General features: G+C 29.4%; 1 protein-coding gene across 4 annotated transcripts; it reads left to right on the forward strand.

Annotated features, from left to right (window-relative positions):
- The first annotated feature begins 7,456 nt into the window (after positions 1–7,456).
- LOC105795132 (MADS-box transcription factor 23) lies at positions 7,457–25,770 on the forward strand. Of its 4 annotated transcripts, none has more exons than XM_012624623.2 (9): positions 7,459–7,855; positions 8,011–8,281; positions 16,774–16,855; positions 22,798–22,859; positions 24,484–24,583; positions 24,684–24,725; positions 24,814–24,897; positions 25,118–25,272; positions 25,382–25,770. In XM_012624623.2, the coding sequence occupies exons 2-9, from the start codon at positions 8,100–8,102 to the stop codon at positions 25,395–25,397; spliced, it is 723 nt and encodes a 240-aa protein (XP_012480077.1). In that variant the 5' UTR covers positions 7,459–7,855; positions 8,011–8,099; the 3' UTR covers positions 25,398–25,770. The 4 variants fall into 4 exon arrangements, 3 of the variants coding, with proteins under 3 accessions (XP_012480077.1, XP_012480080.1, XP_052484620.1); XM_012624626.2 differs by having other exon boundaries at positions 7,624–7,855; positions 16,777–16,855; XM_052628660.1 differs by lacking the exons at positions 7,459–7,855; positions 8,011–8,281; positions 16,774–16,855 and adding an exon at positions 16,896–18,809.
- Positions 25,771–25,970: the final 200 nt, after the last annotated feature.

Consider the following 25,970-nt stretch of genomic DNA (forward strand, 5'->3'; position numbering starts at 1 on the left):
TGCATATCAGACTGAACTAAAATGCCTAATACCCACTTCAAATGAATTGAATTAATTAAGAGTAGATTACAATTTCCAAAAAAGAAAAAAGGAAGAAGAAAAGACCAAGATTTGAGCCTTTTCTTGCAAGGTTTTGGCTTACACATGCCTTAATTTTCCATTTTTGGAAACCTTTTTGAAGTCCAAAAAAACAACTTTGCTAACATTATGGACTTCCCATGCATATGTATCAGCCACTTGCTCACCTGCATTCACCTCCATTAAAATTAAATGAAATAAATTATTGCTAAATAATATTTCAAGTAAGATAGTCTCAAATAAAAAATATATATTGTGTAAAGTTTAGTTTAATTAAATTGATTAAATCAATAAATTTATTATTGAATTTATAACGGAATATTTGAACATATTTTAATATCATATTCTTTTTTTCAACTTGGACTGTAATATCATCATAAATTAACTGGATCACATGTGCTGATGATGGGTCAGGGTGAGTCAATATTATTATAAAGCTCGTAACTCGTAAACTTCTGACTCGATAGTATGAGTGTTGTTTCCATACGATGATTGTGCTCTTCATGTCGAGATTTGGAAGATGGAATTATATATTTAGTAAAAACTTTGATTATTATTGATTAATTCGAGTCTTATATCTTTTAAGTAAAGTTTTAAATTTGAGTATTGTGGATAAAAAATAAATACTTGAGAGAACTTTATCCTTATTTAATCTAGTGTAATACGATATAAGACTATGAGAGTTTACACCAAAGAAAAAACTTGTTTATTATTGTTGATTTTGAGCTAGAGTTGTTGCAAGTGCATCTAATTGGCAAACTATTGTGCACCAGGGTTTCAAGGGAATCAAATTTAATATATGTTTAATATTCATGATATTATATACAAGTGAATCAAATTTAATAGGTTTTATCTTTAATAATCTCATTGTAGGTTTTGATTATATCTGTGTTTTTTGACATAATGTCTAAAACTACTCATAATCTCTCCAACTCATAAATAAGAGGATAATGCACTTCCGCGCACTCGAACCTAGGGGTGAGCATTCGATCGAGTCAAAAAATTTTGAGTTATTCAAGTTAACGAATCATAGTTTAGTAACCAAACTCAATTTGAATTTTTTTGAATTGAATCAAATCGAGTTGAGTAAAAAAAATTTGAGTCAAGTCGAGTCGAGTTAATGAATCTTATTATTTATGCTGAATGTTGCGCTTATATGGACCGATTATTTAACTAGTAGATAAAGTACAATATTATTTAACTACATAAACAATATAAAGGTTTTGCTTTTAACTTAATGGGTAAACATTTATCAAAACGACGTAGTTTTACCTTTTAACTTTTAACTTTAAAAAAAGGTAAACATTTATCAAAATGATGTAGTTTTGCCTTTTCTTATTTGGATTTTCGGATAACTCGAATTGTGTAATTCATATTCGAGTTAATTTTTTTATTCAAGTTTATCCGAATAACTCGATTAACTCAAATAACTCGAACTATTTAATTCAAAATTTGAATTTTTATCAAATTTTTCGAATCAAATCGGATTTTGCTTACCCCTACTCGAATCCACATCCTCCTACATTAACAACAATACCCATATCAATCGAGGTAACACTCAATCAACAAATTTAATATATTTGATATAAAAAGTTTTGCCTTCCAGGAAGTCAAAATATTCTTTTTGGGGGGTTGATGTTGCTAAAGTTTAGTATAGTATTTTAAATAATAATTTTAAAATTTCAAGTCACGTGACCTGAACACTTAAATTAATAAATAATATTAAAATAAAAATATATTTAATACACTGTTAGTTAAAAATAATGGGTTGACGATATAATATGTTACGTAAAAAAGGATATAAGATGTTGTTACATAGTCCAAATACGTATAAAATAATTAATATAACAGATCAAATGCTTATTAATCAATCACTACTATTTCAGAATTATAAGCATATCAAGACTTTCCAAAATTATAACATATTCTATTATTTTCACTACAATAACAAAAAAGAATAAAAATAATATATATTATGCAAACTTGGAAATAACTGAAATTAGAAACACATGCATATATGTTTTGCTTTCAACATTTTCCTTTCAATTCTCGGTTTGCGATCAATCGATTTAATCTTGATATCTCGATTACTTCACAGTCCAATTAATCCAGTTCCAAAAATCATGCCTAAGCCTATCCACTTTATTCACACTACTCTTTGATGCTTCTTAACGATCCAACATTGTTTGCCCCTTTAATGTTTTCCATTAATCATACACACTATTGAAGAAGTATTGTATTGCTCTCCGATATGACTTCTTTTCAATGTAATTGATACTTCGTCAAAGATGGCTAAAAATTCTGCTTAAGTTATCAAACATGTGTTCATGCTTCGATTAAAACGAACAATCCAATAGCCCATACTTAAATCACATCCCTTAAAAGACACTCTCTTCATTAGCATCTTGACTGTCTCATCTGTATTAGTTTTAACTCAAATTTACATCTAGTGGCTTCCAATATTATTTTTTCTTTAAAGTCAATTTGAGTATTAATTTAATTAGCAACTTTTACACTCCTTTTTCGCATGTCATAATGTACTAAAATGTAATACCCACTTCAAATGAATAAAATTAATTAAGAGAAGGCTACAATTTTCAAAAAAAAAAAATTCCCATTATGTTTGGAGTTATAAATCATCGGATTTCTACTATATAAGATGGAGGTTCATCATTGATAATGAGAAAGGATTGTATGAAATATGAATATTATCCATTTTCAATAGTTTAACCTCACATCAGTAATTTCATCCTAAACTTCAAGATTTTCATTTGGATTTGATTTTTTTCAGGATAAAAATACTGATATGATTTTAAACTATTAGAAAAGATATAAAAAAATGTGACATCACTCTATTTCATACAATCATTTTTCATTCAAAATTGCAATTTCCAAGTTCCAATTTACAAGCAACATGCTTGCATAAAAGAGCAAGATTTCATACAATCATTGTGGGTTTTTCCATGCATATGTATTAGCCACTTACTGACCAACTTGCACACCTGCATTTCACCTCCATTAAAATTAAATAAAATAAATTAATACTAAATAATATTTCCAGTCAGGTTGAATAGATTCAATATTTTTTAATTATCGTCGAAAATTTGATTCGATTTTACTAAATCGATAATCTGAAATAATGTTTTTATTGAATTTATTACGGGATATTTCAACATATTTTAATATTATATACTTTTTCTTAACATGGATTGTAATATTATAATAAATTAGTTCGATCACATATGCTTATGAGGGGTCAGGATGAGTCAAAAATATTATTGTAAAACTCGTAACTCAAAAATTTTTGACTCAATTTTAAAAATATTGTTTCCATTTGGGCTAAGCTCAAAAAAGACGTGCCAAAACAGAAGATGGTGATTGAGAATGTAGAATTAAATATTTAGTAAAAACTTTTATTATTATCATCGATTAACTTGAGTTTCATATCCATTAAGTAGAGTTTTAATTTGAAAATTGTGGATTAAAAAACAATGATGAGAAAATTTTAGTCCTGGTTAAGAGTTTGACTCGGTTTGACTCTAGCCTAATATGATTAGACATTCAAGGTCTCACACTAAAAAAAGAACATGTTTATTATTGCTGATTTTGTGCTAGAATATAACGATCTATACTAATATTTAAGATTCTTATTGAGCTGGTGTCACTCTTTAACTGAGTTCCAACTCAATGAAGAATTTACCAAACCCCCCATTCTTTTTACAAAGCAATAGATATTATTTTGAGGATAATTTTATCTATTAATATAAATTCTAGTAAAATATTTTTTCAAAATAGGATTTGAATCCATAACATTATAATTTTAATAACTCAACTTTATCATTTTAACTAAAGATTTTTGTATATAATATTAAGAATAAGAGATAGAGTCACATGATTTGAACTCAGATTAAAGGAGTGTCCAATATAAATTTTAACCACCTTCGGATTCATTTATATATATAGTTGAATCAATTTTAATATATGTTTAATATCCTTTATTATATAAGTGAATCAAATATAATATAGGTTTAATATAAGAAAATTTTGCCTCCCTAGAAGTCGAAACACTTTTTTTGGGGGGTCATGTTGCTAATGCTAAGTTTAGTAGATTAATTTAAAAGGTAATTTTAAAATAGAAGTCATGTGATCTGAACACTTAAATTAATTTAAAATGTGATAGTAAAATAAAAATATATTTAATATTGGTAGTTAATTCTCTCTAAGTTCTATTGTATGCTTGCTTTAGATAAGTTCAACAAAATGTTTTTTTTAATTTTTCTTAAATTCAAAATTGAATAAATTGATTTTTAAAGAAAATTGGAGTAATTTAATCTTTGTCCATCGTATCTCCTAATAGAATATTTTATTCACATTTTTACTCTCCTTTATGAGGCTAAAGTTGTTTGCCCCTTCAATATTTCCATTGATCATACAAGCCATTGAAGCATTATCACTCGACAATATTATTTGTTTAAACCCTTTTTCCACGCAATTAATAGTCTATCAAAGATAGTCCAAATTTTCGCTTGAGTAACTATAAATGTGCAAGTGTTTCGATTAAATGAATATTTCAAATCCATATAATATAATGAGTCACACTTCTTAAAGACGCTCTTTTCATGGACATCTTGGCAGTTTCCAATAGACTTGTCCAAACCCTCTTTTCTCAACTTTCTCGTGCATTTGATGGCCCGTTGATGATGGCCCAAAGTTCTACTTGAGTATCTGTATATATATCCACGCTTAAATTGAAATGAACAATCCAATTCCCTATAGGACCTCGAATCACACTCCCAAAATTGCATATCAGAGGAGACTAAGTCGCACGATCCCCAATTAATTAAGAGTTTAAGTGATTAATGGTAGATTAAAAATTTAAAAGAAAAAAATGCCCATTACGTTTAAAAAGTACTAATAAATATATATTATATGTTCGTTTGGAAATGTGGAAATGAAATGAAGGTTGATCATTGATAGTTGCAACTTCCAAGTTCCAATTACAAGCAATATAATTGCAGAAAAGAGCAAGATTTGAACCTTTTCTCACAAGATTTTGGCTTCCACATGCCTTAAAATTTCCATTTTTGGAAACCTTGTTGAAGTCGAAAAGAAACAACTTTGCCAACATCGCGGATTTTCCCATGCATATGTATCAACCACTTGCTGACCAACTTGCATTTTCACCTCCATTAATTCTTTTTCTTTTTCTTTTTTTTTTCTATATTGAACTTTGTACTGATTACAGCAGGGAAGCATCATTAAATTAATACTGCCCACTAGCATGGATCAACACAAAGGGACTATATATTTTGATAGATTTTATAAATATTTCAACTACAAATTTTGCATATTCCTAGTTCATTCGTACACCATGCTTTCAATTGAAGCTTTAATTAAAATGGGAAATTTTGTCTTAAACTCTGAATTCGAATGTTATGACTAAAAAAATACTTTGATTTGTTGGGTAGCACATGCACTTGAATTGTTTCGATTTTATCGAAGTTGAATAATAAAATTATCCTATGGATTACGATAGATTAACAAAACTAGAGAAGCTTTGATTAATTATGATAAAGAAAGATCCTAACTTTTAACATTTTTACTCTTTTAAGAGGACTAAAGTTTAAAAGTTAATATATACATATCATTTTTAGAAATGGTTGAAAGGTCTTTCTTATTAACAACCACTTTATAGATTCAAAAAATAATAGTTATTACTAAGGATAAGATTTTTATTAATTATTTGTTTACTTTGGCTGCCTATACCTACCTGTTTCTTTTCTTTTCTTTTTAATATGGAATACCAACCTGTTCTTTCACTTTAATAATAATTAACTTAAACTTGAAAAATGAAAAAAAATGGAAAATAGATTATATGATATGGTGTGGTGTGGTGGAGGAATATATATATGTTATGGTATATTCGATTGCCAACCCGAAACTCGGATATAATTTGGGTTATTGATCTGCGACCCGAGTTTAGATCCCACTAGGTGGATACGTTAAAGGGCTCGCAAGAGGGCTCGTAGGGTGAGCTCACAAGCCCAGTGCGCAATGGGTGTTCGTAAGCACAGGGTACAAAGCCAAACGAGTGAACTGGCAAACACTTAGACCAGCGAACATGTGTTAAGCCTAGGATGGTATACGTGTTGATATGAATGGAGCCTATCTAGAACGTCAATTTATGAACAGTAACCATGCCATATAAATACTCAATTCTCTCCACCAAAAGGACACAACAAAATAGTCAACAATATATATATATATATATATATATATATATATATATATATAACATCAACATCAAGGATTGGATCTTCCCTTAATTTTGTTTTTAATTTAACAACTCGTTCATTTTAAGGTTTGTTTTAAGGTTGTAGTTTAAGTTATTTATTTTAAAAACAATTATAAATTTATTAAAAGTTGTAAATACTTTTATAATAAAATTTGTTTTTTTAATTTTTTCATTTCTTTATTGTTACTCAATTAAATTGGTGTCTGGGTAATTCATGACACCAATTCAATTAAGACTTTATAAGTAGTATAGATGCTAAGAAATTTTAGAAAATGTTGATAAATTCAAAACAAAATAGTGTAAAAATTATGAGCATTCGAAATAGGGTGTAATCAAGTCGAGTTGAACTCAAATAGTGGTAAGCTCAAGCTCAACTAGTATAAATTTATATAGCTTGAGCCACTAGAGCTTGATCTCAGCTTGATAATTACTAAATCAAAATTAATTCTTTTTCAAGTTAAACTAGAATAAGTTGCAAGCACTAGTATCTTATTTACACCTCTAATTCAAAATAAAAACAATAATCTAATTGATACGATATTGACTACTCTAATTTACATAGGCATACGAGTTGAATCAACCCACGATTCTATTTTAGAAAAAAATTAAATTTAAATTTAAATTTAGCTTAACTAACCTAATCTGAAGTTAAAACACATTATCTAAGCCTAAATTCGAACTGAACCAAGCTTACTTACCCAACCTATGTACAGGTCTACTTTAATAATTGTATATATATTATTTAAAAACGAAAAATATCCTTTGGAATGGAAACCTACAAGTTGAAATTAATTCATTTGTCAATAACAGAAAGAGTAGGGCAATTATTTCCCCCAACCAATTAGGAAAAAGGAAAAAAAAGGCCTTGACAAATAAAATAATTGTACGGCCCTCGATTTTGTAGCAAACGTGTCGATCATCTATACGTCAACCCCATAGTGCTTTCACTTTCCACTTTTTTCACTACTTCCACGCCCGTCCACCCACGAATCCTGGGGGGGCACTCTGACAGTCCGCGGATACTCTCTCTCCAACCCACCTTCGAGTACATACATTACCCTATTCGCTTTCATCTCCTGAAACGTGTCCATTCAAATCTATGTTTGCGACTCCAACAGTTCTCCCGATTCTCTTCCGGATGTCGACACTGCTTTGTTTGATTCACTGCGACAGACGTCACTCATATGTAGCGCGTACAAAAGTGATCCACACACTCGCGCGTAAGCCCTATTAAACGAAATGTAAATTCCTTAATAAAACCGCTAAGCTGTTTCGGGCTCCATGTTTTAAGTCCAAAAAGAGGTTTTCATTTGATGTTTGAAAACCGCGTTAAGCTTTCCATTTACAGCATAAATATAATTTCGTCTTCCATCGAGTTCAATTTTTCTTTCTACTTTTCTCAAAAACTTTCTCTTCCAAAAAGAGAAAAAAAAAAGGAGGAGGAAAAGAACTTGCGTCGCTTCAGTAGTTATCTTAAAACAAGTAAGCTTTTGTCTTTATATATATACGATCTATATCTAATTCATCTTTTAACTGCTCGAAATCATATTTTCTTTCTATTTTGACTTTTTTCTAATTAGTTTTATTGTAAATTTGGCTTGAGTTTTATTTCGGGACATTGATCTGAGATTTTCTAGGGCTGAAATTGGGGGCGATCTTGGAGAATAGAAGCGATTAAAAACCCTAAGATTGAAAGGAAGGATAAATTATTATAAACAGAGGGGATATGGGAAGAGGGAAGTTAGTGATTCGAAGAATCGACAATTCAACGAGCAGGCAAGTAACTTTCTCGAAGAGAAGAAATGGATTGCTGAAGAAAGCGAGGGAGTTATCGATCCTTTGCGATGCTGAAGTTGGATTAATCATCTTTTCCAGCACCGGCAAGCTTTACGATTATGCCAGTACTAGGTCAGTTTCTCTTTCTTTCCTTTTTCATTTTTTTTGATGTGTTTTTATTTATTTTATTTAATAATAATTTTGTTATCCTTTTTTTTTTCCAGTTATTACTAATAATTATTATAAAAGATTGGGTTTTATTCCTTTTTCTTAGCCCCTTCCTTTTTAAGGCTAACATGAAGTAGAGTTCACCACCTTTTTTTTTCCCTTCCATTGTCGTCAACATGCATGCAAACAGTAAGTTTGAAAATCAAGAAGTTTGAGATTACTAAAAGACATTGAAGATTTTGCATGGTTATTTCGATTCAAGATAAGTATGAATTCTATGAGTATATATATATATATATATTTGAAGAAATAAAAAATTTCTGACTAACATTGTTTTTAATTACGAAATTTACTTCCCTTTCTTCTTTAACAAAGCCAAAATACATGCTAACAATTTCAACTTCACACTACGAAAAAAAAACAAATTAATTTAACTATATATAGTAATAATGTTTGTATACATCATCTAATTTTACCTAATTGGGGTTCTGTTTAACATTATGAATTATAATCCTTGTTCTGATGATCTGAGTTTGCTATTTTTACAATAGGTTGTCCTCTTTAATTGTTTTCATTCACTAACTGGAAATTTTGGTATGAACTATGAAGTATGAAACAAAGAATCTTAGGATATAGTTTACAGACTTGAATTTTTTTCAAAAAGAGGTCATAGTCAAAGAATAATGGAGTTACAAAATAATGATAGGATTCAGATCTCATACCCATTAGAAGTCACCTTTAAGGCTGATTGTTTGAATAGTTCTCATAGGCCCCATCATGAACACACTTGCTATTACTTTCAAAGGAATATGTTTACGTATAGACTTAGGAAAAAAAAAGCTATATATGTACACATACATATATGTGTGTGCATGGAGATGAGCAAACGAAGAAAATTAAGAATGGGGAAGTGTAATCTTGGCAAAATTACACCATTTTTCATTGGCTTAGAGAGATTGATGCATGCATGCATGCATATATATCTTGGTTAGAGTAGTTGGGAGAAAAATTATAGAAAGGGTATTTCTATATTATATTTAATTTGAAGGAGGTACATAGATTTGGATTGCATAAATTTTGCAGCATGATTATGGAAAATTCTTTTGAGCTAACTACTTGAAATTTATAAAAGATACTATAATTATGATATTTTATAATTAATGCATTTTTATTAAACAATGATAATAAAATATTTTTAAATTTATGCTTATAAATGTTAGTTCATCATCTAAAATAAAATTTTTATTTTAAGCAAATAAGTCAATAAACCTTTAGATGGCATGGATTTTTTTTTGGTAGTTTACACATCATTATTTTGGTCTTAGCTGGCTAATACACGTAGGTATGATGAGTTTCCACGTAATTTCAATTAAAAAAGCCAAAAAATACAAAATTTAAACCCTTAGAAGAAACCCATTTGTTTTTGCTCTTTTCTCCCCTTATAATTTCGGCACCCACCTCTAAGCTAAAAGCTTTTTGAGATTGCCCAACTGATGTAGGCAAGGACTAGAATCTGAGAAGATCTAGGTTTGAAATTTTGGGGTTTCAAACTAATAATTACGATTTGATTCGGTAGTTTTTTTTTTTAATTTTGACTTTATCCGTAAAAAAAATACCGTAATTTTCGATTTTTTTCACCACAATCACAATACATACTTTAGCTTTATTTATATATTTATAAGTGAATTAAATAATTAAATAATATCGTAATTATTCACAAGACTCTTAAAAATTATTTGAAGTTAAAGAAAACTAATACAAAAATCATTCATATACCTAATGTTTTATTGTATTGTTTCTTTTAATTAGTTGCTATCTTTAATTAGTTATAACTAAGTCATTGCAAAATGTCATATAATCAATATATATAATTGACAACTTGTGAATGATTTTTTTATAAATAAAAACATAATAACAAATTAAGCCCTTAATGTTTATATTTTTTTGTCAATTTGACTTTTTAAGTTAAATTTGGCCTCTAACCTTTTAAGAAGTGTCGAATTTGACTATTAACATTTCAAAAGTATTAATTGTTATTTTTAACAAAATACTTGAGTAAAACGGTCACTTTTTAAACATGATAGCTTGTAAGGTAAGCCACATATACTTAATACTAATTTGTATTAACTTCTTATATTTTTCAAATTTATTTTATTATTATTTTAATATTTTTAATAATTTTAAATTATTTGTTAATGTGACATATTAAACAAATAGTGTCATGTTAGCATAAAGCACACATGGACTCCATGCGAGTTGCCACCAACATCATTAAAAATTAATGTTTTGATCATCATTTCGCTAAAAAGTATTTTGACTCTTTTAAAAGATTAATAGTCAAATTTAGTTCAAAAAAAAGTCTAATTGATGAAAGATGTAAACGTTGAAAGCTAAATTTATAATTATGCCTAAATAAAATATTATAAAGTTCCATAAACTATTTTTCTAAAATTAGAATTATGATTATGCTTATAATTATCATATTTAAAGAATCATCCACTTAAACTAATATAAAATTAAACTTTCATAACTTTTTTTATGAAAGTCTTCCATAACTTTAATTTTTGTATGAGTACATTTAGCTTTTTAAATGACATAATAATAATTGAGTTAAATGAATTAGTCTATATATATATATATATATATATATATATTAAAATGGTCCATCTATTATTCTATTATGATCATTTCTTTAAACATGTTTTTTTTTTTCATTTGGTTTGATTTAGATATAATAGGTCCCATGTGGAAAAACCAAAACTAAATTGAATTGTGAGGTTTGAGTGAGAACATCAATTTGAAATTGAACTGAATTAAATGCATCAGTTCAAGTCGATTTTTCGATTTTCCCAGTTTCTTTTGCTCAGCCCTGCAACACACAATATTAGCATTGCCACTTTCCACGATAAGTTTGTGTGATATTCTCCATCCCCATAAAAGAGTCGTCAACACTAAACTTCTGAAAATCTAGCTCCGAAAAGGACTAGGCCCTTCACAAACTTTGAATTTGCAACTTATTTAAAGGAACAAACTTTTCCAAGAGAACCACCTTATTAGTACCAAGAACATTGGCACTTAGCCACCACCAAGCTAATCTTAGCTTAGCAAGCTTAACAAGTTACTCCCAATCCAACAATTTACCATTAAACAACATATCATTCTTAAACAACCAAATTGACTCGGAGATGGCAAAAAAAGTCCTTCTCAAAACTTTAGCACCCGGTTGGGAGGCAAACCATGTCGCCAAACAATGAAAAAGAAACATTCAGATTGTTAGGCAATACCAAATTCCAAAGTGAACAAAAAAAATTGCTAGTCTCCAAGCCTTATCACATGTGAAGAATAAGTGTTTAACTAATTCTAAATCATTGAAACAAAAACATGTAGTAGAAGAAACGTAGATAATACCTCTTTTAGGGTGTATTTGGTTGGGTGAAAAAATAGAAGGATAGGAGGAGAGAGCTGAAAAGTGGAAAGAAAATAGGATAGAGATTCTTGGGTAATACCAAATTCCAAAGTGAACAAAAAATTTGCTAGTCTCCAAGCCCTATCACATGTGAAGAATAAGTTTTGAATTGATTCAAAATCATTGTAACAAAAACATGAGCAAAAGAAGCGGAGATAATGCCTCTCTTAGGATGTGCTTGATTGTTTGAAAAAGTAGAGGGATGGGAGGAGAGAGTGGAAAAGTGGAAAGAGAATAAAATTTGAGTGTGTTCGGCTGGGAAAAACGAGAGAGGAAATAAGATAGGATAGAGATGATTATTTTTCATCCTAATGCATAAAAAAATAAATATTTCCAAATTGGAATGAGGAGAGGAGAAAAAAATGAAAAAAATAAATCAAGCAATGAATGAAAAGAAAATTATTTTTTCTTTTAATTTTTTCACCTTTCCTACCAAGCATATCCATGGAAAGAAAAATTATATTTTTCATCTTTATATTTTTCCACCCCTTCAATTTATCAAATTATCAAATTTCTTCTCACTCTACCAAGTACGCTCTTAGAGAGTTCAAATTTCATTGGGGCAACCCAACTATTGGCAAAATTTTTAGGGTAATCCAATGAAAGTTCGAGGTAATTCATAAGTAAGACGCCTACTGAATATCCGATAGAGGTAGCCGACTTCTTAATAACCAGGAGAACCAAGTTGATGCCAAAATCCTAGTCTTTTGCATAGCGATTTTAAGCTTATATATTTGAAAACATTTTAAGACCCTTTTCTTATTTTGTAGCTTAGTTTCACTATCTTCACAAAAGATCATAGAATCGTCTGCACCATTCAGTGCTTTTAAACTAAGGTTTGAGTGTGTTAGTGGTTTTGATTGGTGTAGTGCTTTCTATTCATTTTTATTGCTTGGGTGTGTTTGACGACTTGATTTTTTTTTAGCAATTCACTACAGTGAATCCTCTTTATAACAAATTAATTTGTTTGTCAAAATTTTAGATGTCACAAAAAGGTGATTGTTATATACCTATAACATAGGCACCTATAACAACATTTGATATTCAAATTATATTTGAACTTATTTAAAATGTTCAAATTAAATAAAATTATAATATATTAATAATATTATTTACTAGTGAGATATAGATCGTATCTTGAATAAAATTTACAAATGTAAGCTCATTTATTAAAATTTATTTTCATGTAATAAAATATGGTTAGTATATTGTTAAATAGAATTCAAACATTTTATTGAAATTATATCTTAACTAAAATTTATTGTTTTTATTTTACTTACGAATAAAACTAATTTCACTCAAATTTGAGACAGCAGGATGTTATAAAGAACTAATATAATAAATAGTATATTTCATATTTTATGACTCTAACTGTTATAGATGAAAAATTGTTATAAAGGATAAAACTAAAATATAAAAATAGATTCTACAACAAACTTGGTTGTTTTAATTAAATGTTGTTATAGAGAGGGTTAATTGTCTTTTACTTTATTTTTCATTTTACGATTTAGTTTTTGTTTTTCTAAATTATATTTTATTAATTTTCCATGTGTACCGACGGGCTCACCAACATATCTCACATTAAATATAATAAAAAATTACTTAATTAATTAACGAGAGTAACAGTTTCATGAAATTTTAAACTAAAATTAAACAATTCAAAAGTAGAGAACAAGTTTTGAGAAAATAATGGTAGGTAGAGTTTTCACAAAATGTATAATAAGGAGACAATCTGTACAGTTTGGTTTAAAAATAAATAATGGGCTCTATAATGATTTAATTTTGAAATTTTGAATTTTATAAAAGATGGTTGTTATACATTTATATCAATTTTGAAATATTTATAAAAATATTTGAGATTTAGATTATATTTACAATTTTAAAATTTTTAAATTAAAAACTATAATATATTATTAATATTATTAAAAATGTAATTTTATTTATTAAAAATTATTTTATTTTCATAAAATAAAACAATATTATCTTATATAAAATTCAGCCTTTTATTAAAATAATATCTTAACTAAAATTATTGTTTTTATTTTCTTTAGCAATATAATTAATTTTACTAAAATTTAATATATGAGGCTATGGAGAAATAATTTGGTGAAGAGTGTACTTCATACTTTATAATTGTTGTTGATATAAATGAAAATTTGATATAAAGGTTAAAATAAAATATAAAAAATCGATTATGCAACCAACTTGGTTGTTATAGAAGATAACCATTATAAGAGGTAATTGTAAAACTAAAATTATGCAATTTGTAATCCACAAAATATTAACCTTTGGATGTAAAAAAAAAAAAACTAGATTATGGCATACTAAGATATGGGCATAAAATTTATGAAAAAATTAATATAAAATGACATTTTTGTTAAAGTGGCGAAATTTAAATTTAAAAATTATGGTATGATTAAAATATATTAAAAAACAAAAACACCATTATAGTAATCTATACTATATAATGCTCTTGTTTGAGTTTGATGTTACTCAACATAATGACATAACCCAATTAAAATTTATTTAAAATTTAAATTTTCAATTAAATACAATGTATTTTTAGAAATGATTTTATAATTTAACTTTTAGAAAAATAAAACTACACTCCTTATAAAGTACCTTTTCCATTAATCTTTTCTGCTTTTCTTTAATTTTAATTATATATTTTACAAATATATAAGTTATTAATTATTATTGAACTAGTATTTATTATTTTGTAGAAAAAAAGAAATGGGTTTTAATTATCTCTCAATTAATATGGTGTCTAGACTCGCAATACCAACTCCATTAATTACTTAGATATAATGTAGACATTATATATTTATACAAATTTTAAGTTAGATTTTGACTTTTAAAATAATATTATTCTTCTAGACTTAACCTGGATGTGAAGAATGAGTAGTAATTTAGATATTTCTTTTTATTCTTCAGAGGGCAAATATTAAAATTATACATTAATTTTAATTTGATATGCAATTTAATATAAGAAAATTGATTTTGTGTAATTATACACATGAAACTTTGAATGAGATTCAAATATATACAAAAAGTTTAATTTTAATTCAATTATATACATTTAAAGAAATAAATATATAATTTTATTTTTATATTGAATAAATGTAGTTATTTGTGTATGTAATATATACAAATATTTTGACATAATGATAAATTTAACCCTCAACATTTATATCTTTGTCAATTTAACAATTATTCTTTTTTAGTTAAATAATGATAAATCATTTGTGTGCAATATATAAAAATAGCTTTTCTTTAATGAAAATGTTGACAAAAATATTAATTTTGCAATGCTTTTGGTGTGGTAACCCGCATGACATTCCATGTGCAATTCATGCTAACATGGCACTATTTTTTATGTCATATCAATAAAGAATTTAAAGGTTATAAAAAAAAAACTCAAAGAATAGATAAAAAAGTTCATATTAAAAAAAAAATACTTGACGTACACGTGAACTGTCATGCAAACTTCCACGTTTAAAAGTTTAACATTTTAGTAAGTACTTCCGTTAAAAAATAATTTCAATTCTTTTTCAAAAAATTGATGGTCAAATTTGACTTTTTTAAAGGTTGAGAGCCAAATTAAGCTAGAAAAATTGGGGGCCAAATTAGTAAAAGATGTAAATATTAAAGGCTAATTTTAATATCAATGCTATATTAAAATTTTGTTAATAGTTTGAGAGAGCTGAATCAAATCAAAATTTTATATATAAAATTACACATTAAATTAAAGTTCATATATAAAATTACAATTAAACCAATATTCATGTATATTTTTAAGATCTATCTCTTTTCAAATAAAATATTATTTCAACAAAATGTTATTTCTGGGTTGGGAGTATTTTCTTTCTTTATACTATCCTCTTTTACAAGTTTTATATATTTTCTATGATGGTTGGAAACATATTAGGTTAACTAATCAAACTAATTAGATCAGAAATTGATTATCATAACAATTTGAGAGCAAACCGCTCAAAATGAATTGAACTGGTGATTGATTTATTTTTTTATATATTATTTTAATTTTTATAAATTTTAATATTTTATTTAATTAAAACTTAATTGCCAGTCTAACTATTTCAATCATTAGCCCAATTTTACAAACTTTGATATTTTTCTTAAAAAATGTCTGCTTCTTTTTGTAATTTAAAAAAACTTATTTCAGAATACATTAAAATAATTATCTACTTTTCTACTTTTAAAAATAAATTATGAAAAGATAAACTTCTTCTACTTTAATTTTCTTTTCATCTTTAAATTCTAATTGATAATACAAGTTTGAAAAGTACAATAAAGAACAAGAGTTCAAGCATAAGAAAATAGATTACTTAGTGTTTCAAACTCATGCCTACCCTTGAAACAATTCCTTGCAGAGCTCTCCTATATTATGCATTTATTCTTAAAAACAATTTTGTAATGCCATCAATTTGAAATATGATATGTTGGATTTAATACCATTTTCAACTATTATTCAATGACTTTCTTTAACTTTATTTGTTGTATTTTTAACATATTGTATAAACATTCATATCTTTATTGACACGGTTCCAAAATATAAATTGTATTAGTAAACACCCAATTATATATATATATTATCACCTAACCGTGAAAAGTATGTTGAATTTTAAGTATCTTTGTTTTTACATTAACAAGTTAGATACAATTGACTATTAAAATGATTTTTTTTAAATTTTATAATTAAGCGACAAAAAAATATGATTATGTGACCATTAACGTAGTTTGCCCATTTATTTATAACCTTTTGCAAAATTAATGCAAATTCACCGAGCATACTAATGAGAGTAATTCCTAACTAATTTTAAGCTTTTAGATTAAATTCATTTTTTTTTCTTTTATATTAACTTTATCCGATTAGAAATGTTGACACTAAAAAATGTTACATATATTTCTCCTTTGTAAAACTGATGCAAATTCTGATTTTGCCATTTTTCTTTTTTGTTATTAACGTTAGCAGCATGAGATCTGTTATAGAACGGTACAACAGGACCAAAGAGGAAAATCATCACCAAATGAATCCTGCTTCAGAAGTCAAGGTAAATTGTCTATTTAACAGCTTCAATATTCTCCCCTAATTATCCTGTTTCACAATTGTTTGCAAATAGTCTTATATACTGTTCACAAATTCAACATCATTATTTTCCTTCTTGATGCGTTGTTTTTTTTTCCTTCTAAAAACATGCATTATGTAACAAAAGCATATATTTAATGTTTTATTATAAATGATAAATCCATATGTTAATTAATAGGTACGCAAACATAAAATTTAAAAGTTCATTAGAAATAAATAAAGATAAAAGACTAGGATAGAAGACAAACATGGTTGCTGAAGGTATAAGCATCATCAATCCAGGCAAACATAGAATAATTTTTTTTCCCCCAAAGATAACACCAAATGGTAAATCACCGTCTTGATAATAAGTTCAATAAATGCAAGTATCCCAGAAAGATGATGTTTTTATATCATGACTTGATATAAATAGTAAATCAATGCCTTGATATGCGGCATTGTTCTCAATCTAGGTGAGGTCCCATACTTTCTTAGTAAGGAATAAATAACACGATAGAAAACTACAAAGATAGGGCATAATTTGGATGAACCACAAAGCAAAAAACAGAAACTGTGCTCTTATCATGTTTACTATCTTCAACTTTGTTTTGAAATGAGGACCATTATCAAAAAGAAGGATGAGCAGAAAAAGGACCTGACTTTGATTTGTTCATCTTCAAGTGAGGCTGAAGAGAAGGAAAGGACCATACAATCGAAAGTTGTGCAAACAAACAATGGGAAATTGCATCGTGGTTCCACTTTTCATATAGTAAAGGATCTCCGTCAGTAATCAGCTTCACAGCTTCCACAAAAGACATAGAGGTAGCTGCTGCACCGCAAAGAATAAGAAATCCCTACCTCTAGAGCATAAGAATCTGCTAGCAACAAGGCAGGGCCTAGGGCTAATGCTATGTAAGTAGCATGCCATTCAACATACATAAATCTTCCAAATAAAATTTTCTTTTATTTAGCCAAACAAGCGTATAGATTATAGAGTAATGCAACTTAAGCTTCCTAATAGAGTGTGTTGAAAAATCATTAACATATCTATTTCTAAAAAATAGTAAAGCTAGATATACATCTATGTGCTGGATATTGGTTGAAGCAGTGTCAACATATTAGAATAGAACAGATCTTTTAGAAGAATCACAGAGATCTTTTAAGGGTACTTAAGTCATGTTAAGCTCAAGCTTACCAAGTAGTATTACATTAATGGTTCACTGGGCTCCTGTTACTCCTTGTGGAGCATAAAGGATTCCTTCCAACATCTAAACCAACAGATGAATCAATGGAAAGGAGCGGTGTATCCAAGCCAGTCATAATGCTCAGGGATGCCACAAAAACATCTCAAACAAGCTTCTAGCACTTCTATATCGTGATAAATGAAAACCATCATGGTATGTCCCTTTCAGCACAAAACATCATAGTATTCCTTGAAAGTCAAAGGTAACTTCGGAGATTTTAGAAACCATATGAACAAAAGCTTTATAAGGTTAAACCCTGGAAGCACACTCTTAAAGCCTCTACGATAGTATCGGGCCTACTCATTGAAATGTCATCAACGATTTTGCCAATGGTAGACATTCAGCCTTAAATCTCCCAGACAGCTGTTGCACACATACAGAGTCGAAAGGTAAAAATTACATCAACCACCAACTCGATGCTTCAAGCATTTGGACGGTTGACAGAAAATGAGCATTCTTAACAAACTACTGAAGTGACATTACAATTCAAACATCATAACCTCTACTGTCCAGAGCCACTTATAACTGGTTTTCTTTCCACTGCATCTGCAGGTTTGGGTTCGATAAGACTCCAACGCTATTACTTCTACCCAACAACTGTGTTTCCTAACTGTAAGATGCCACCCTCTGTTCAAACTGTAGAGCAATAATCCTATCATACATTGAGCAACATCCACCATTTGCTACCTCAAGTAGGTTGGTACACGCTTCCAATAGACAGTAGTTATGTTTACTAGTTCAGCATTACTAGATCAAGTATATCATTTCCAGCCTAAAGTCGAATTTGTGAAGGCATGAACAACTTCACAACAGGACATTCGTTTTTCAGATCAATGTCTACACACAGAATTGCATTTGCATGCACTTAGTACATCAGTGGTTGTTTTTCTGAAATAGAACAGCATCATTTTTCATGAGACATGCCTGAATTTCAGGGGCCTCCAAGATTTAGGTATATTGGAAGTCTATACACTTAACACGCAAATATTGATGTTCTTTATAAATTTCTAGCTGAAGGGTAGGTTCCCTCAATGTTCATGAAAAAAATAGTATTCACCAGCACACTTTTATTTCTTTTTGCCCATAAGCACACACAGAGTTGATTAGGAAAATTAGCCGCAACATCTAGGGTTGATTTCTGACCCATGTACTTCTGTGTGGTGAATTAATGTTTTACTCTGAAGCCTAAAAAGTTGCATGTCAATATTCACAGTCAGGTACAAAATCGAATAGACAACTTACAGACAAATGAGAGGGAGAAAGGCATCGATATGCAAATCACAAAAGATGCCAATCCAGCACATAGGCCTAAAGTTTCATGAAAACTCTGGAAATTAGACATAATGCATTGCAATATAAATAGACACAGATCATATCTATTTATCTACAAATATCATGAAAGAAACATATGTTCTGCTCAGAATGCACCAAGGTTGACCACACTCTTAAGCATAAAAAACTGGAAGGAGTGACTTCAACAACTTGTAAGGACAGATAACTTTCTGACCCTTTGAGAAATAAATTCCCCCCCCCCCCCCAAAGAACATTTGAAGATGTCTCCAATAAGCTATCCATATCAATTTCATGTTCTTAGTCCCCTTTGGTCCATTGCTCTCCCTGTGATGTAAGCATCATGAAAGTAAAAACCTATATTATTTTTCAAGAGCCACTTTTTGACCATTTTTTATTATCAACAGATAAATGGAATGCAATTACCAATAATTACAACAAATCCCCTCCAGCCATGCAAAAGAAAGAGCCCTTACCTTCTAAAGAAACAATTCTATGAAAGACTTGAATGGAAAACCAACAATATCCCTTTCTTCAGGGGCTCATTGCATGGACCTTAGCAATTGGGGCAAAGCCATTGTCTAATCCCAACATCAAATATAGAGTATCAAGTTCTTTACAATGTAATAATGTTATCAAGGTTGTGCCTATGTGTAGTGCCTTAATGCCAGACAATAAGAGTGTTTTGGACTCCTTTGGGTGAGGTGCATTTGACGAAGTGTGCGCCTGGTACATCTAGGCAAGCTTTTTCGTAAAACAATAGGCGTAAAAAAAGGCCCACCTGATTAAAATTCTCTTTTAATTTATTTTGTTTGTAACAGTTTTTGATTACCTTTGCCTTTATAATATGTGCCAAATAGCAAAGTATGTACTAGGATCCCAAATAAGAAAATATGGGATTTCATTATGGGGCTTATATAAACGTAAGCTCTCCAGACTAAATAGCTTGCTTTTCAAGTTCGGTTATCCAAAGGTTCATATCAACTGGCATCAAAATCAGCCATAACAAGGGTGGTGATGAGGCAATGTTATCAAGGACGAAACTCTTAAGCACTAAATCCCTTATATTGTCTCAGGCGCAAGCCACAAAAATCTCGCTAGCCCAAGTTAAGTAGTGTGCAATAGGCATATACGTGAGTTTTTGTGTATAAGTAAAGCTTAAGACATATACCAAACTCTAAAGTGTGGTTTCATCTATCTACAAAACATGCAATTTTTTTATTGATCAATTTTTGGTCCGTACCAATATTTGAATACTCAAATATTGAAAAATATGGAGTTAGATACTATTCATTTCTTGTTAGTAAAGATATAACTAATTAACAAAGTGAGAAACAAAAGAAATTAGAGAGAACCTCAACCAAGCGAGTTTTTATGCGTATCTTATCACCTTACAAGAAACATGCCTAAGTGCACAAGGCAATTGAGCCTCACTCGAAAAGGCTTGATGTCGGCATTGTAGTGCGGGCATCCAAATTGGTGAGCAGGATTACTAATATGTGCCCATATGCAAGTCACTAGACTAGGATGCCACACAAAAAGAAGTATGGGATTCCCTCTTGCATTTTATATGGACCTAGGTCTCCAAACTCAACAGTTAGCTTTTGAGGTATGGTTCTCCAAAGGTCCATATGACTTTACTAGTAAGAAAGGAGATAGGAAGGTACCATCAACAAAAATTGAATCATAAGGAATGCATCACATTTGGCCCAACAAAGGAAAAGTTTGCATGTTTTGTAGATAAACTAAACCGCTCTAAAGTTATAATCGAAATAATACAACACAAAAACAAGTGTAAATATTGTGCCTTCATATGGCCAAGCACTTTTATGATACCTTAGGCAAATATAAGGACTTATTATTTTGAGTTCACCATACAACCATGAAAATATTATATTCTAACAAGCTTAATCTTAAGGACATGACTTGTAAAATACCAACTCTATTTGAAAGCAAATTTTTAGTAATAAACCGCCATACATTGACAATATCCAAAAAATATAACTCATCCCAATATCAATAGTTACATTTAAAAGAAAACTCTACTAGCACTACAACAAAAATATGCACTCCATCTAATTGCAATCTAGAGAACCAAGTAGTTTGAGGATACCATAAATTGCTTCTTCAGCACACCATTAGGTAAGAAGATTAAAGAGGAGAAAGGAATAGAGGATCTAAGCTCTAATGGTTAAGCTACAAAATAGCATGTATGATTATTAAATGGTGTTATCCAACTTTAAAATATTAATTGATTTTTAAGTTATATACTTAATATGATATTAGAACTCAAGTTTTGTTATGTTATCCTTTCTAGCTAACACCATGTGCGATAGATGACCTCTGATGAGGTTTTCCATGTGCAAGCCCTAAGAGCTACATGTGAAAAGGAACATTAAGTGATATTATCCCAAATCCATTAAGTATAAAGTTACATTTTATATCAAATTTAGGTCCTTTCCACCTATCACTAATTGGTTTTGGGTTCAAAAAGCTTTTTCTTCAGAAGGAGGAAAAAAAACGGTAGAAAGGTGGAATGAAATGATTAAGGTGGAAAATGAGAGCATTTGAGTCTTCTCATTCTCTCAAAATCCAATCCTAGCAAAAGTGGGAAGAAACCACTAATTCAATTAGATAATAATATTCAAAATTTTTCAAAAAGAATCTACCATACGACAAATCCTTCCATTATCATCTCTTCTATTCCTCTTTCTCCCTTCCATAAAATCTTCCCACAAAACACAAAGTTAGATAGACATTGGTTTTGTTAAGCATCCTTGCGTAAAACAAATTGGTGATAATTGAAGGGCATGCGCCTTTAATAAACATCATTGGGAACCCAAGCCTAATAGATGTGTGGGGGTAACACCACATAAGACTCCCTCTCACATTTAGCTCAACAAAGCCTACACTGAGCATCATGATGAAGGTCATTAACATCACATTGGGTAGAAAAGAGTAATACAACACAACCTGAGCTTTGATACCATCTTAAGCATTCAAATTGAAATGATAGGTTGAAGGACACAACTTCATATTAAGACAGCAATAAAGCAAGAAAGAAGAATCTAGCTCAAACTATAGAGAAAGCCTTTTAACACAATATGTGAAATATCAAATGCTAGATTAAGCTTGTAGATAGCTTCCATTTGAGCAATAAATCACTTTGATTCACTCCAATCACAAAATATGTGAATTCAACAAGGTGAGTTGAGGCAAAGTAACTAAAAGTGATTCATAAGTAGTTGACATTATATTGTCATTGAATAGTGACTAATCACCCAAGTTCTTTGACATGTACTTCAATTTTAGATCACTTGATATTAGTTTAATACAAAAGACTTCACATTCAAGAGTTTGACTTTTACTTAATAATTGCTTTTGTACTTTATAGTTTTGGCAAAGGGAGGTAGCAAGCTTGAGGCAGCAACTCCAGTACTTGCAAGAATACCACAGGTACTAAAGGCCTCCATTTCATCACACTAAAGCTTTCTTTAAGAATCTTTAGACTTGTGAATTTGATGCAAGAAATTTGTAATTTCTATCTACCAAGAAAAAAATCATGGCTCAATTTTTTTTTAGTAACAAATGCATTAACTACATTGTTTCCAAAACTAAGTTTTGGAGAATAACAATTATGTTTGTCCATGTTAATGGGAAAAGTACAAGGAAAAACAAGGATGGATCCACGATTCATGTTTAAAGGGGGCAAATTAATATATATGTTATTTCTACTTAAATATAATTCACTAAAAATGTTCTTTGTCGCTTTTTTTAGTTTGGAAGCCTAATGAAAACGTTTAATTGTCAATGCTAAATTCTGTTTTTTCTACATGTATATAACCACACATTCAATCACTCTAGAATCTCCCTTCTAAATAAACATTTTTCCTCAAAACATTCTTTGGTTAATTTCTACATCAAATTATTTTGTACATAAAGAAGAAAATGGTGCCCCAACCCCTTGTTTCTTTAGCAATTCTTTCACAAAGTCAATTGTCTATGCTCTTTGCTTGATTGGTTCCTCCTTTATCTTTATTACCTGTTGCTTCATCATTTACTTTTGTTGTGTTTTATATTATTTCTTTGGATAGAAAACCAAATGAGGTAGAAAACAACTTTTTGACCCACTTTTTGTTGCTTTGTAAATTTTCAAAGCTTTAAAGAGTCTAATCTCATTAAACTCAAATTTCATTTAAAATTCCATCTCATAACCTACTATTTTTCAGTCATGTTTTATTGTAATAGTAAAGTTTATTATTTTCAATAGTTACAATGATATGATAAGTATTTTAATATTTTGTCAATTTTAATAGAGTAAGGTATGGAGTTAAAATATTTAAAGTACTTCCATAATATAAACAGAGTGATTAGGGTTTAGATTTCGGTTTACTTAAACATATTTTAAAGATATAATCATCTTTTAGCAATTGTAATTTGTTAAACTGTGAACTATCAAAATCTCATTCAAAATCTCATTGTTCATACTAGAATGTTGTAATGTCAACAAGCAATTTGACCTTTAAGACAATATTTTCATAAACAAATATATAAGTCACTATTTTTACTTATACATGTCCTTTTCTTCATGATTGTGCCCATCACACATACGTCTAAATCATCTTCTCTACTTATTTCAACAGAACTATCCTTAAACTTTAGTATGAACATGGATAATAATTTTCTTCATCAATTAATATAAGAAAAACACCAACTTAAGCAAAAACCAAAACTCCTGAAACTATATCCAATTCTCATTGTCACTAGTGATCCGTGCATCCTATAATACAAATCTCACATATAATTTTATAAACAAACCAGTAAAATAAGGAAATTTCATGGACTAGAGAGCATAAAACAAAAAATCAACAACTCTTGTTATAGGGTTTCACAAAATGCTAGTATATATAGTATGATATGCACATGATATTGGAAATGGTAAAGATCACTTAAAATACTCTTCATAACAATGTACTATCAGGAAACTGTTGAAGGTTGATAAGAACCTTTAAAATATGATATAGTGGGATGTACATACCATGTGATAAGCAATAGCTTACATAGTTATGACGTGCTGCAGGCAATTGATGGGAGAAGAACTATCTGGTTTAAGCATCAATGATCTGCAGAACCTGGAAAACCAACTTGAAATGAGTTTGAAAGGTGTCCGCATGAAAAAGGTATGACAAACATTAGAATTGGATGAAACTTTCACCAAAAATATTCAAGATAAGAAGATAATATTTACGCAGTTGCTCCTCTACTATTCTCTGCTTACAGGACCAAATTCTAACAGATGAAGTTAAAGAGCTAAACAACAAGGTTTTAGATTAAGTTCTTCTGCATTTTTATTCAGGTTTTCAATGTTAGATATTTTCTTGCTGAGTAACATTAAATTATTGAATTGCAGGGACATCTCATTCATCAGGAAAATCTAGAACTGCATAAAAAGTTAGACCTCATGTACCAAGAAAACACTGAGCTTCAAAAGAAGGTATTGGCCTAGATAATTCAATATTGCTACGAATATCTCACATTCACCTATGAATTATGCTTCCTCTATAACTCATTTCCTTGGTTCACATGAAAGTAATAGAACAAAATTCTGAAAAACTAATGCCAATATGCCGAAGGCCCATGAAATAATCTTAAATTCTAAGCAAATGAAGATTTTCTTCCTAACACTCCTAAACAACACAAATTTTCGGTCTCAGGCTTATGGTACAAGGCAAGCAAATGAAGCTAGCAGAAGCTCTCCCCCAAATTATACTTTCAACAATGGATATGATCTCCGAGCACCTGTTCATCTCCAGTTAAGCCAGCCCCTACCTCAGAAGAATGATGCACCAGAAAAACCAATGAAGTTGGGGTAATTCTTCCATTCATTACAATTTTCAAAGCTACAGGAAACAAAGCCAAGTAAGAAAGCAAATTATTTCAATATCAATCCTAAAACTAACTTCTTAAATTTCCAACAGATTACAACTGCATTAGCAAGCAGGTCGGACAACCATGGATGGACATCACATCATTACCCTATCAACAACTTGCCTGCAGTTGAAATTTGAGGCTTCTACAAGTGAGCCTTGATATTCCAGCTATTAGATAAAGTATTTTCAGCATAAAAATAAAAATTAAAAAAATATATGAAATATATAATTAAACAATCTTTAGGTTTCTGTAATTAACAGGGACACGTTATCCGATGTAAATTTATGAAATAATTAGAATGCACTGTATGTGTCTGATGTTACTCTATGGTCAGCTGCCTCGTGAACTTCTTTGTTCAACAGTATTGATTTACCAAGTGCAAATTGCAATTGTACTACTTGTGTTATCCAATAAAAAAATTCTCAGATTGATTTTACTTTCTTCTGATAGCTCCATCTCACTGATAAAAGAAAACTTGAGGCTGGAAAAAGGAGAGGCAGGGAGGTTCAAATGAACTACATATTAAATATAAATAATTAGTAGGGCACCAACAACATAACAAGCGACTTAATTTCATAATTAGAAAGAACTTTGACAGTTCACTGCATCACTAAAAGCATGCCTTAGTCACTGCTC

Source organism: Gossypium raimondii, chromosome 3 (assembly GCF_025698545.1).
Source record: "Gossypium raimondii isolate GPD5lz chromosome 3, ASM2569854v1, whole genome shotgun sequence".
Taxonomy (NCBI): Eukaryota; Viridiplantae; Streptophyta; class Magnoliopsida; order Malvales; family Malvaceae; genus Gossypium; species Gossypium raimondii.

What these genes read in the sequence shown, in the direction of transcription:
- LOC105795132 (XM_012624623.2), top strand. Translation starts at nt 8,100, where the DNA reads ATGGGAAGAGGGAAGTTAGTGATTCGAAGAATCGACAATTCAACGAGC. An exon ending in ATCCTGCTTCAGAAGTCAAG is followed by an intron (nt 16,856 to 22,797) that starts GTAAATTGTCTA and finishes TGTACTTTATAG; the next exon opens with TTTTGGCAAAGGGAGGTAGC. An exon ending in ACACTGAGCTTCAAAAGAAG is followed by an intron (nt 24,898 to 25,117) that starts GTATTGGCCTAG and finishes TTTCGGTCTCAG; the next exon opens with GCTTATGGTACAAGGCAAGC.